General features: G+C 62.5%; 3 protein-coding genes across 3 annotated transcripts; all 3 read left to right on the forward strand.

The window, feature by feature from the left end:
• Window positions 1-81: 81 nt before the first annotated feature.
• LOC109170747 (spore wall protein 2-like) lies at window positions 82-2,628 on the forward strand (the record flags this gene model as incomplete). The annotated part of the gene is made up of 2 exons (XM_019319898.1): window positions 82-867; window positions 1,025-2,628. Coding segments are annotated over 2 exons (2,390 nt in total), but the record flags the coding sequence as incomplete, so codon positions are not given.
• A 173-nt stretch (window positions 2,629-2,801) lies between these two features.
• Window positions 2,802-4,385, forward strand: LOC109170748 (ribosome-binding protein 1-like). Its single transcript, XM_019319899.1, has one exon. The coding sequence runs from the start codon at window positions 2,802-2,804 to the stop codon at window positions 4,383-4,385; it is 1,584 nt and encodes a 527-aa protein (XP_019175444.1).
• A 2,190-nt stretch (window positions 4,386-6,575) lies between these two features.
• LOC109170749 (filaggrin-like) lies at window positions 6,576-12,746 on the forward strand (the record flags this gene model as incomplete). The annotated part of the gene is made up of 2 exons (XM_019319900.1): window positions 6,576-7,287; window positions 9,419-12,746. Coding segments are annotated over exons 1-2 (4,040 nt in total), but the record flags the coding sequence as incomplete, so codon positions are not given.
• Window positions 12,747-12,982: the final 236 nt, after the last annotated feature.

A 12,982-nucleotide genomic window follows, 5' to 3' on the forward strand; every position in this document is an offset into this window, starting at 1 on the left:
CGGGGAGAGAAGGCGCGGGGCAAAGCGCGAAGAGAAGCCGCGAACGCGAACCGCGAACGGCGGAGGGGCAAACAAGGACAGGGCGAGGGAGGGCGCACGGCAAGGGGGGGGGAGGGGAAGACGCGCGGGGGCAACAAAGCCCGCAAGGAGGGAAGAGGAGGGCGGGAGGAAGGAGAGGGGGGAAGGGGGCAGGGGAGGAAGAAAAGACGGGGGAAAGAAAGAGAGAGCAGGAGGGGGAGGAGAACGGGGAGAGGGAAGGAAAAAAGAGGGCACAAAAAAGAGAAGAGACAAGGGAGGGAAGAGAAGCAAGGGAGGAAGGGGAAGGGAAAGAAGGGGACAGGGGAGAAAGAGAAAGACAAGAGAACGAAGAAAAGGAGGGCGCGGAAGGAAGGGAGGGAGAAGGAAGAAGGGGGGGAAGAAAGACAGGGGAGGGACAAGGGAGCGAAGAGAAGCAAGGGAGGAAGGGGAAGGGAAAGAAGGGGAGAGGGGAGAAAAAGAAAGACAAGAGAACGAAGGAAAGGAGGGCGCGGAGGGAAGGGAGGGAGAAGGAAGAAGGGGGGGAAGAAAGACAGGGGAGACACAGAAGGCGAAAGGAAAGAAAGGCAGAGGGAGGAGGGGGGGGGAGCGACGAAAGGAGGAGGGAAGGGAAGAAGAGGAAAAGAGAGGACGAAGGAGGCCAACGGGGAGGGGGAGGAGGGGCGAACCGAAGACCGGGCGGAGGGAAAGCAAGGAGGAAGGGAACGGGGAACGAACAGAAAGGAACGGAAAAGAGAAGAGGGAACGGAAAAGGGAACGGAGAAGCAGAGGCAGGAAGGAGAAAGGAGGAAAGCGGAAGGAAAAAAGGAAAAGCGGAGCAAGCGGAGCCAGGCAGGGCCCAGGAGAGGCGAACGCGCGGGGGCGCGCAGAGGAGGACGACGAGGGGGACGGCGAGGCGCCGATGGGGAGATAGGCCCAAGGGGGGGGGGGGGGGGAAAGAAGGACGAAGGAGAGGAAGGGCAAGAGGAGAGGGAATGAAAGGGGGCAGGCAGAGAGAAGGGAAGGGGGAAGGGGCGGAGGGAAAGAGGGAAGGCGGCGCCCAAAGGGGGAGGCCCCGACCCCAAGGGCCCCCCACACGCGGACCCCGACAGAGCAGGGGAGGAAGGGGGAAAGCACGGGGACGCAAGGGGGCAGCAGACAGGACCAAAGGCCGGGGCGAACAAGGAAGCGGCCCACGGGGGACAGAAGGCCCGCACGGCCGCGCGCCGAGGGGCAAACCGGGGGCGCGGCGCCCAAAGACGGCCCACGAAACCAGGGAGCGAAGCCCGGGCGGGGGAAAGAGGGAAGGCGAAGGGGACAAAGGCAAGAGAAGAGAGGCAAGAGGGAGGAGAAGGGGCAAGAAAAGAAGGGGAGAGGGAGGGGGGAAACCAAAGACGGGACAGAAGGGAGAACAAAGAAAAAGGAGGGCAGAAAAGAGGAAAGAGAGACGAAGAGGGGGGAGGAGAGGGCGACAGGAGGAGGGGGGGGAAGGGCGAGGAAGACGGGAAGAGGAGAAGGAGAGGAAGGGGGGAAGGAGAAGGCGAGAGGAGACGGGAAGAGGAGAAGGAGACGAACGGGGAAGGAACGGGAGGGAACGGAAAAAGGGAAAGGGAGAAGCAGAGAAGGAAGGAGAAAGGAGAAAAACGGGAAAAAAAAAGGAAAACCGGAACAAGGGGAACCAGGCAGGGGAGGGAAGAAGGGGGCGGGCAGGGGGCGACCCAAGGGGAAGAAGGAAAGAAAGGCGGGGGGCAAAGCCGCGAAGAGAAGCCGCGAACGGCGGAGGGCAAACAAGGACAGGGCAAGGGAGGGCGCACGGCAAGGGGGGGGGGAGGGGAAGACGCGCGGGGGCACAAAAGCGCGCAAGGAGGGAAGAGGGGGGCGGAGGAAGGAGAGAGGGGGAAGGGGGGCAGGGGAGGAAGAAAAGACGGGGGAAAGAAAGAGAGAGCAGGAGGGGGGAGGAGAACGGGGAGAGGGAAGGAGAAAAAGAGGGCACAAAAAAGAGAAGAGACAAGGGAGGGAAGAGAAGCAAGGGAGGAAGGGGAAGGGAAAAAGGGGACAGGGGAGAAAAGAAAGACAAGAGAACGAAGGAAAAGAGGGCGCGGAAGGAAGGGAGGAGAAGGAAGAAGGGGGGGCACGGAAGGAAGACAGGGGAAGGACAAGGAGCGAAGAGAAGCAAGGAAGAAAGGGGAAGAGAAAGAAGGGGAGAGGGGAGAAAAAGAAAGACAAGAGAACGAAGACAAGGAGGGCGCGGAGGGAAGGAGGGAGAAGGAAGAAGGGGGGGGGGAAGAAAGGCAGGGGGACACAGAAGGCGAAAGGAAAGAAAGGCAGAGCGAGAAGGGGGGGGGAGCGACGAAAGGAGGAGGAGAGAAGGGAAGAAGAGGAAAAGAGAGGACGAAGGAGGCCAACGGGGAGGGGGAGGAGGGGCGAAACCGAAGACCGGGGGGGGGGGGAGGGAAAAGCAAGGAGGAAGGGAACGGGGAACGAACGGCAAGGCGGAAAAGGGGAACGGAAGGAGGAACGGGGGGGGGGAGGGGAGGAAAGGGGAGGGGGAAAGGGAAAGCGGAGCAAGCGGGAAGCAAGCGGAGCCAGGCAGGGGAGGAAAATCAGTGGTAGGAAAAGCGGGGCCGCCAGGGGGGCGACCCAGGAGAGGCCGAACGCGCGGGGGCGCGGAGGAGGAGACGAGGGGGACGCGCAGGGCGCGAGGGGGAGAAGGCCCAAGGGGGGGGGGGAAAGAAGAGGGGAAGTCAGGAGAGGAAGGCCAAGAGTGAGAGGGGCAGGCAGAGAGAATGGAAGGGGGAAGGGGCGGAGGGAAAGAGGGAAGGCGGCGCCCAAAGGGGGAGGCCCCAACCCCAAGGGCCCCCACACGCCGACCCGACAGAGCAGGGGGGGAAGGGGGAAAGCACGGGGACGCAAGGGGGCAGCAGACAGGGCCAAAGGCGGAGACGCACAAGGAAGCGGCCCACGGGGGACAGAAGGCCCGCACGGCCGCCGCCGAGGGGCAAACCGGGGGCGCGGCGCCCAAAGACGACCCACGAAACCAGGGAGCGAAGCCCGGGCGGGGGAAAGAGGGAAGGCGAAGGGGACAAAGGCAAGAGAAGAGAGGCAAGAGGGAGGAGAAGGGGCAAGAAAAGAAGGGGAGAGGGAGGGGGAAACCAAAGACGGGACAGAAGGGAGAACAAAGAAAAAGGAGGGCAGAAAAGAGGAAAGAGAGACGAAGAGGGGGGAGGAGAGGCCGACAGGAGGAGGGGGGGGAAGGGCGAGGAAGACGGGAAGAGGAGAAGGAGAGGAAGGGGGAGGGAGAAGGCGAGAGGAGACGGGAAGAGGAGAAGGAGACGAACGGGGAAGGAACGGAAAAAGGGAAAGGGAGAAGCAGAGAAGGAAGGAGAAAGGAGAAAAGCGGAAAAGAAAAAAAGGAAAACCGGAACAAGAGGAACCAGGCAGGGGAGGGAAGAAGGGGGCGGGCAGGGGGCGACCCAAGGGGAAGAAGGAAAGAAAGGCGCGGGGCAAAGCCGCGAGGAGAAGCCGCGAACGCGAACCGCGAACGGCGGAGGGGCAAACAAGGACAGGGCGAGGGAGGCGCACGGCAAGGGGGGGGGGAGGGGAAGACGCGCGGGGGCACAAAAGCGCGCAAGGAGGAAGAGGGGGGCGGGAGGAAGGAGAGGGGGGAAGGGGGCAGGGGAGGAAGAAAAGACGGGGGAAAGAAAGAGAGAGCAGGAGGGGAGGAGAACGGGGAGAGGGAAGGAGAAAAAGAGGGCACAAAAAAGAGAAGAGAGAAGGGAGGGAAGAGAAGCAAGGGAGGAAGGGGAAGGGAAAAAGGGGACAGGGGAGAAAAAGAAAGACAAGAGAACGAAGGAAAAGAGGGCGGGGAAGGAAGGAGGGAGAAGGAAGAAGGGGGGGCACGGAAGAAAGACAGGGGAAGGACAAGGGAGCGAAGAGAAGCAAGGAAGAAAGGGGAAGAGAAAGAAGGGGAGAGGGAAGAAAAAGAAAGACAAGAGAACGAAGAAAAGGAGGGCGGAGGGAAGGGAGGGAGAAGGAAGAAGGGGGGGGGAAGAAAGACAGGGGGGACACAGAAGGCGAAAGGAAAGAAAGGCAGAGGGAGGAGGGGGGGGGAACGACGAAAGGAGGAGGGAGAGAAGGGAAGAAGAGGAAAAGAGAGGACGAAGGAGGCCAACGGGGAGGGGGAGGAGGGGCGAACCGAAGACCGGGGGGAGGGAAAGCAAGGAGGAAGGGAACGGGGAACGAACGGCAAGGCGGAAAAGGGGAACGGAAGGAGGAACGGGGGGGGGGGGAGGGGAGGAAAGGGAGGGGAAAAGGGAAAGCGGAGCAAGCGGGGAAGCAAGCGGAGCCAGGCAGGGAGGAACAGGCAGTGAGGAAAGCGGAGGACGCCAGGGGCGACCCAGGAGAGCCGAACGTCGCGGGCGGCGCGAGAGGCAGGACGGAGAGAGAAGGAGAGAGGAGATGAGAAAGAAGGGCGAGAGGAGGAGGCGACAACAAAAAAAGAAGACATAGCGGGCGGGAAGGGAGAAAGGAGGGCGCGACAAAGGCCGGGAGCTAAAAAAAAAAGGAGAGGAAGAAAGGAAAGAAGAAAAAGGGCAGGAGGGGAGAGGCGGGAGGGGGCGCCAAGGGAGAAAAGGGGGACAGGCAAAGCAGAAGGAGGAGAGGCACGACAGGGGGCGCGACAAGGGCGGGAGGCAAAAAAAAGGGATAGCAGAATGCAAGAAATCGAACGGCGAATAGAGAGAGAGAGAGAGAGAGAGAGAGAGAGAGAGAGAGAGAGAGAGAGAAGGAGAGAGAGAGAGAGAGAGATGAGAGGACTGAGACGAATAAGAGCCCCAAGAGATGTGATGGCCAGGCAGAAGGGGCGCAGAGGGAGGAAAAGAGGGAGAAGAGGGAAAGGGACACGAAAAGGGCCGAAAAGACCCACACACCGGGACGAAGGCCGGGAAAAGGGGAAGAAGGGCCGGGAGGGCACCGGGAACGGACGCAGGGAGGGCAAGAAAAAAAAAAAAAAAAGGGCGGAGGGGCGAACCGCAGCCCAAGCAAAGGGGGCAGAAGGAGGACGCGAGGGGACGCGGAGGAAAGGAGAGAAAGAAGAAGGGAGGAGCGACAACAAAAAAGGAGAGAGAGGCAGGGCGGGAAGGGAGAAGGAGGGGGCCACAAGGCCGGGAGGCAAAAAAAAAAGGAGGCAGGAGCAAGAAAGGAAAGAAGAGAAAGAAGGGAGGAGGGAGAGGGGCGGGAGGGGGCGACAAGAGAAAAAGGCGGGAGAGGCAAAGGGAGGAAGGGAGGAGAGGCGCGACAGGGGCCGGACAAGGGCGGAAGGCAGGGAAAAAAAAGGAGGCAGGAGCAAGAAAGGAAGGAAGAGAAAGAGGGGCAGGAGGGAGAGGGGCGGGAGGGGCGCAAAGGGAAAAAGGGGGACAGGCAAAGGCAGCAAGGGAGGAGAGGCACGACAGGGCGAGGAGCGGGGGGGGGCACGAGGGGCGAAGGAAAGAGCAAAGGGAGAAGACAAAAGAAGGCGAGAGAGGGAGGGACCAAGGAGGGGAGGAAGACCAGGAAAAAAGGAAAAAAAGAGAGAAGGAAGAAAGCCAACCAGAGGAACGACGGGAGAGAGGGGGGGACAAAGAGAGGAGGCAAAGCACACAACAAAGGGAAGGGAGAACGACCGGGCAAGGGCCGGGGGGACAAGCAGCAGGGAGCGGAGGAGAGGAGCGGAGGGGACCAACGAAGGGAGGGAAGGAGGAACAGGGGGGAGAAAAAAGGACCGCCAAAGGAGGAAAGCAAAGGAAGGGGGCAAAGGGGGCAGGGGGAAGGGGGGGGGAAAGGGGGCGAAGGGAGCCGGAAGGAGAGGAGGAGCCAGGGAACGGGGCCGGGAAAGACCGGGAAGGCACCGGGAGGCGAAGGCGAAGAGGAACGGCGAAGAGAGAAGGAGAACGACACCAGGAAGCGAAGGCGAAGAGGAAAGGCGGAAGAGAACGGAACCACAAAGCCGAAGGGCGAAAGCGCCGCAAACAAGAGGAGGAGAGAGGGAAGAGGGGAGGCCCGAAGGGGAGGGGGGCGCCCGGAGGGCCCGGAGGGGGGGCAACCAGACCGAGACAAGGAGGGGAGGGACAAGGAGAAGCAAGCGGGACGAGAGGAGCGGGCAGGGGGAAACGGAGAAGGACCGAGGGAACCCGCACGGGCGGAGCGCAAGGGGGGAGGGGGCAGGAGGGGGGAGAAGAGACCAAGGGGGAACCGCGGCGGCGGCAGGGCGGGAAGGAGGGCCAAAGGGGGCAGAGGCCGGGGCGCACCGGCAGGGGGGCCGGGCGGCGGAACCAGGGAGGCACCGGGAGGGACAACGGCCCACAAGGCGCGGGCGGGGCGGAGGGGGGGGGCCCGGGGGGGGGGGACGCAACCGGGGGAGAAGAAGGACCGAGGGAAAGACGCAAAGGCAACCGGCAAGGAGCGAGGCAGGAACAAGGGCAAGAGAAGCGGGCCGGAAGAGACGGGAAAGGACGGAGGGAAAAAAAAAAACAGGGGGACGTGAGGGAAAAAAAAAAAACAGTGGGCAGGAGCCCAAGCGCGCAATGCGCGGAAAAAACGAGGACAGGAAGAAGAGCCCAAGAGAGGAGAGCCGAGAAGGGGGAGAAAAAGGGCGGGCAAGGGGGGAAGCAAAGAAGGGCGCAGAGGAGCAGAAAAAGAGGGCAAAGGGGGAAGCAAAGGAAGGGCGCAGAGGGAGCAGAGGGGAAGGGGCCGGAAGAGGGCCGAAGGGAGCCGGAAGGAAGAGGAGGAGCCGGGAACGGGGCCGGGAAAGAGGAGCGGGGCCGGGAAGGGCGGGGAGGGCACCGGGAACGGACGCAGGGAGGGCAAGAAGAAAGGGCGGAGGGGCGAACCGCAGCCCAAGCAAAGGGGGCAGAAGGAGGACGCGAGGGGACGCGGAGGAAAGGAAAAGAAGAAGGGAGGAGCGACAACAAAAAAGAAGACAGAGGCAGGGCGGGAAGGGAGAAGGAGGGGGCGACAAGGCGGGAGGCAAAAAAAAAAGGAGGCAGGAGCAAGAAAGGAAAGAAGAGAAAGAAGGGCAGGAGGGAGAGGGGCGGGAGGGGGCGCCAAGAGAAAAAGGCGGGACAGGCAAAGGCAGCAAGGGAGGAGAGGCGCGACAGGGGCCCGACAAGGGCGGGAGGAAAAAAAAAGGAGGCAGGAGCAAGAAAGGAAGGAAGAGAAAGAAGGGAGGAGGGAGAGGGGCGGGAGAGGGCGCCAAGGGAAAAAGGCGGGACAGGCAAAGGCAGCAAGGGAGGAGAGGCACGACAGGGGCGAGGAGCGGGGGGGGCACGAGGGGGAAGGAAAGAGCAAAGGGAGAAGACAAAAGAAGGCGAGAGAGGGAGGGACCAAGGAGGGAGGAAGACCAGGAAAAAAGGAAAAAAAGAGAAGGAAGAAAGCCAAGCAGAGGAACGACGGGAGGGAGGGGGACAAAGAGAGGAGGCAAAGCACACAACAAAGGGAAGGGAGAACGACCGCGCAAGGGCCGGGGGGACAAGCAGCAGGGAGCGGGGAGCGGGAGCGGAGGAGAGGAGCGAAGGGACCAGCGAAGGAGAGCAACGGGGGGAAAAAGAGAGGGGAAAAAAGGAGCAGGACAGGGAAAAGGCCCGAAGGGGCAGAGAAGAAGAAGAAGAAGAAGAAGAAGAAGAAGAAGAAGAAGAAGAAGAAGAAGAAGAAGAACAAAGTAAGAACAAGAAAAGAACAAGAAAGAACAAGAAGAACAAGAAGAAAGAACAAGAATGAACAAGAAGAAAAGAACAAGACAAGACAAGAAGAAGTAAGAAGGAAGAAGAAGAAGAAGAACAGAACCACAGAACAAGAACTAAGAACAAGAACAAGAACAATGAAGAATGAAGATGAAAAAGGCTAAAAGCCGCCGAGGGCATGGGGCCCGCTCAAAACTGGGGGGAGGCAATGGAAGAAAGGGTGTAGACGGGAGGGGCAAGGACTGGAAGAAAGACCGAGGGGCGGAAGGCAAAGGAAAAGAAAGAGGGAAAGGGAGGAAGATCGAAGAAGGAGGAGAGGAAGTAAGAGAACGCAGAGTAAGGCAAGGAGGATGAAGGACATAGGAGATCAAGATGAAGAAGGAGGAGTGGCAAGACCGTAAAGAAAGAAATGACACGGGCGGGCAGATAAGCAGGGACAAAGGGAGTAAGGCGCAGAGGGGGCACCGAAAAGACAAGAGGGAGACTACTCAAAGGAGAAGGCAGGAGAGGGCAGCCAGGGGGCCCACGAGCGGGTCGGCAGCAGGAGCAGGCAGGGGAGGGGGGGGCTGGAAAAGGAACGGGATCCGGGGGAGCAGCCAAGGAGGGGGGAGTTGGGATGGAGAGACAAGACGGGGCATGGTGGGGGGGCCAAAGGGAAGACGGGGGGCAGCCGAAAAGCGAGGCAGAGCAGAGGCCTAAGAGGTAGGAGGGAGCCGGAAGAGTGGCGAGCAGGGACGCCAAGGCCAGGGCAGAGAGGGAGGGCGGGGGCGGCGAGGAAGCGGCAGGAGCAGGAGGAAAGGCTAGGCGCGGCGGAACGCGCGGGAGAGTGAGGGCCGACGCGGGCCCGGGGAAATGGAAGAGGGGGCCTAGGGCGGACGCCTGCCGAAGCGCGCGCGGCAGGGGCGAGACGGCAGGGCGGCCAAGAAGGGAAAGGCACACACGGAGATAAAGGGGACGATACGGCTGGCGGGGCAGGAGGAGAAGGGGCAGGGGTAAGGGGCGCGAGGGGAAGTAGACACGACAAGCAGATGTATGTCTAGGAAGCGCCGGTAGAAAACACTCAAGGGGAAGAGGAGGAGAAAGGCGGCGGAGGGCGGGGCCGGGGAGGAGGAGGGAATGGAAGCGGACGGGGAAGTGAGACGGAGGAGGGAGAGAATGTGGTCATGCTGGGTGCCAGGGGGGACAGGGAGGAAGGCCAGGCCGCAAGGGCGCAGGGGAGAGGGCAAAAGCGGCGAGGGATGGGGGGATCGGAATGAGGTGAAGGGCCAGAAGGACGCCGGAGGAAGGAAGAAGATTGAAGTATAGGAAGAGGCGGGAAAGATGAGGGGGCAAAGAGTAAGTAGAGAAAAAAAAACGAAGTGAAGGAGAGCGAGAGGCGAGAGGAAGCTGAGAGGGAAGGCGAGAGGGGAGAGGAAGAAGAAAAAGAAAGCGGCCGGATACAATGGGCCCGCCGAAACAAGGAAGAAGAAGAGTGAAAAAAGGAAAAAAGAAGGAAGGAAGCGGACGCCCATAACCAAGGAAAAGAGAGGGAAGAAAGAGAAGAAGGAGAGGAAAAATGAAGGCGAAGAAAGAGGAGGCCAGGTAAAGGGAGCGACAGCGGAAAGGATAATAGATGTTTTATGCCTAGGAGTAAGTTGTCTCGTTCGGATAAAGGCATAGAGGCAGAAGCGGTAAGGAATAAGAAGCAGGAAGAGAGGGTACGAGGAAGCGGGGACGTCAAAGAGGGGACGCGAAAAAGGAGGGAGACGAGAGAGCGGAAGGAAGAAGAAGGAGGCGGGACAGGAGAGAGAGAGGAGGGAAGAGGAAACCGAGGACAAGACGAAGACGAAGAAGAAGAGGGAACGAAACGAAGGACGAGAAGAGAGAGGGAAACGAACACGAAGAGGAGAGAGCCGAAGACGCCCCCGCAAGTGACAAGGGGGACGAGGCAACAACAGGAGAGCGGGCCACAGAGAGGAGAAGAACGCGGACCAGGGAGAGCGGGAGGGAACACAGCAGCGAGCGGAGCCGGGGGGAAAGGAAGCGAACCGGCAACGCCGGCGGCGCCACGGGGGCACGAACAAAGGGGAAGCAAGGGCCACAGGCGGCGGACGAGCAGGGAACACCGGGGGGGAACAGAGAGAAGGCGCACCCAAAGGAGCACACCAGAGAGGGGGAGGAGCAGCCAAGGACACGCCAAGCGCGGGCAACAGAGAAACCAACCAGGGGACCGCCGCAGACACAGCAGCCAGAGCCGGGGAGGCAGCCGCGGGAGACGAACGAGCAACCGGGCGGGGCGGCCGACAAGACCAGGAAAGCAGAGGGCCACCAAGAAAAACCGCAAAACCACGAGGAGACGGCCGGGCAGCGGGAGCACCAGCCCAGGCCGAAGCCGAAAAGGCAGGAACCGCAACAGAGGAGGAAGGACGAAGAAAAAGACCAAAGGGCAGAGGGCCGGGACAGACCGCAGAACACGCGGGAGCAGAGCCCAAGGCGCAGGGGGGGGAGAGGGCAGAGGCGGACAGACCCGAGGCACGGCAAAAGAGAGAGCCGGACGAGGAACAGGAAGAGACGGGAGAGCCCCAGCAAGACGGCGAGACGGCGGGGGAGCCGCAGAGGAACCACAGAAGCAGAAGAAGGGCGGGACACAGGAACCGGAGGAGCCAACGGGGGACAGGCCACCAGACCGGCACGGCGCAAAAGAGCGCGCAGGGAGCGCGGCGGAGAAAGAAACAAACCACCAGCCGGGGAGACCGGCGCAAGGCCAAGAAAAAAAGACGGAGCACCCAGGGCACGAAGCGGAAACGCCGAGGCGAAGGCAGGAAGAAGCCGAGGAACACACGAAGCAGCAGACCCCAGAACAAGGAGAGCAGCAACAGAGACAAGCAAAGAGAAACAAAGAGAGGCACGAGGAGAGAGGAAGAAAGAAACAGCAGGCGGGGAGGGGGAAAAACCAACCGACACCAAGAAAGCAGGCAACCGAGGGAACCACGCGCGAGGAGCCGGCGGAAGACCAGAGAGGGACCGCGGGAACAAACACACAGCAGCCGGCCGGGACGGGGCGGCAGAACCGGGCGGCGGGCGCAGGGAAACGGGCGCGGCAAGAGGACCAGGGAGGAAGGCGGGGGGAACAGCCAACGGCCGAAGGACCCAACCGCGAGAAACGGCGAAAGGAGAGAAGAAGCCGCACGGGGGGGGGGGGACAACAGGACGGAAAGGCGCAAAAAAGGCGGGCCCAGCGACGGGAGGGAAACCCGGAGCGACCAAGCGAGCCGGGGGCCGCGCAAGCGGGCCAGCGGCCGGGCGCGGCGGGCGGAACACCCAGGGGCACCCCACAACAGGCAGGCCAGGGGGGACGACGAACCAGACGCCAAGGGGGAGGCGGGAGCAAGGCAGGAAACGCAAGAGCCAGGGCCGCACGCCACGCCGGAGACCGAACGGCCGGAGAAGAACAAGGCGGGGCAGGAACAGGCAGAAGAGCCACAGGCGGCGGCGGGCCGGAGAACGGGGGCCAGGACAGGAGACCGAGGCGGAACAGGCGGCGCCGGACGGCGGCCGCGCGGGGCGCAGGAGGAGCACCCGAGACCGCCCCGGCCGGAGCCGGAGCAGGCACGGGGCGAGAAGCGGAACCAGCGGCGGCAGCCCCGGAAGCCGCGGCCAACGCCGGAGGAGGAGCAGGGCCAGGGGGACAAACAGCGGAGCCAACACCAACCCGAACGGCACCAACACCCCACGGCGCAACCGGGCGAGAGCGAGAGACCGGAGAAGGCAGAGAAGAAGCAAACGGAGAGACGGGCGCAGCAAACCGGACAGGACGACAAAGGAAGACCGGGGGAGGAGCAGGAGCGAAACAACGAGAGCCACGAAACGAAGACGGAGAACCAAGAAACACACACGGGAGGACCGAGACGGCAACGGGGGACGAGGGGACGGGCGCAACAGAGGAGAACAGAGACAGCCAAACACACGCAAGAAGGAAGAAGAAGGAGGAGAAGGAGGCAAACGAGAAGGAGGACGGACAGGGCGAGAACGCGAGGAGGCAGGGAGGGAGGAGAGAGACCGCAGGCGCAAAGGCAGAAGCCCAAGAGCGCGGGGGAACCGAAGCCGGAGCCAAGAGAGCCAGACCCGGGCCACAACGGGACGAGGCCGACGCGCAACGCGACCAGGCGGCGCAGGGGGAGAGGCACAAGAGGCCGAGGAGGGAGACCCAAAGAGACAAAAGGACGGGGCAACCGGGGAGACGCGCCCCCGAAAGCAGAGGGGAGAGAGACAAGCGGACGACCAGAGGAACGCGCAACGAGGGACCGAAACGGCGCGAAGAGAGCAGACACAGCAGGGGGGAAGCGCAGAGGAGAAAACCAGACAGAGCGGGGGGAGGCAGCAACAAACAAAACAAAAGAACGAAAACCAGGGACAGAAAGAAAAGGCGCGGGGCCCCAAAGAGCAGGAGAAAGAAGCGCGAAAACAGGCGACGGAGGAGGAGGGACACGAGGCAAGGGAAACCGAGAGGAGGGCCCAAGCAGACAAGCACGACACGACACCGAAACGAGGACGAAAACGAGAAGCAAGGGAACACGAAGGCAAAAGCGGCCGCAAGACACGAGGAGGAGGGGGACCCAACCGACCAGGCCAAACGGCAGAGGAGACACGCGAAGCCACGAACGCAGCGGGACGCGAACGAGAAACAGGCCAAGAAGAGAGACCCCCCGAAGCCGGCCCGCGAGACAGAACGGCCCGGGGGGAACGAGCCGGCACAAAGAAACAAGCAGGGGGAAAGGCAAAGAAGACAGGAGGAGCACGGGCAAACCGGGGCACAGAGAAGAAAGACGCAGAAAGCCCAGGAACAAAAAGAACAGCAGACAACCGAAACAGGGGGGGAGAAGAGGCGACCGAAGACGAACCAGGACCAACAAGAGGGAAACACGGACCGGCACCAACACGAAGAGGAGCCGGACCGGGAGAAGAGACCGGCGAGGACAGCAAAGACGGAGCGGGGGGGCAGGGGGCGACGCACCAGGGCGGGAAACCAGGGCGGAGGCGAACCGAAGCCGCAGCAGCCACAGGAGACGCAACAGGCGCGCGCGGCCCCGGAGCGCCAGCGGACCGGCGAAAGCACGAAGCGGCCGAAGGGCCCGCGCCGGAGCAGAGCGGGCACGGGACAGCCCCGGCACCGCCACGACCACGGCCACGCCCGGGCCGCGACCACGGCCGCGGGGGCCGCCGCCACGCGGCGGCCCGCCGAACGGCCGCCACCGCGCGGAGCCGCCAGGGCG

Source organism: Ipomoea nil, unplaced genomic scaffold (assembly GCF_001879475.1).
Source record: "Ipomoea nil cultivar Tokyo-kokei standard unplaced genomic scaffold, Asagao_1.1 scaffold3337, whole genome shotgun sequence".
Classification (NCBI taxonomy): Eukaryota; Viridiplantae; Streptophyta; class Magnoliopsida; order Solanales; family Convolvulaceae; genus Ipomoea; species Ipomoea nil.

What these genes read in the sequence shown, in the direction of transcription:
- LOC109170748 (XM_019319899.1), top strand. Translation starts at nt 2,802, where the DNA reads ATGGAAGGGGGAAGGGGCGGAGGGAAAGAGGGAAGGCGGCGCCCAAAG.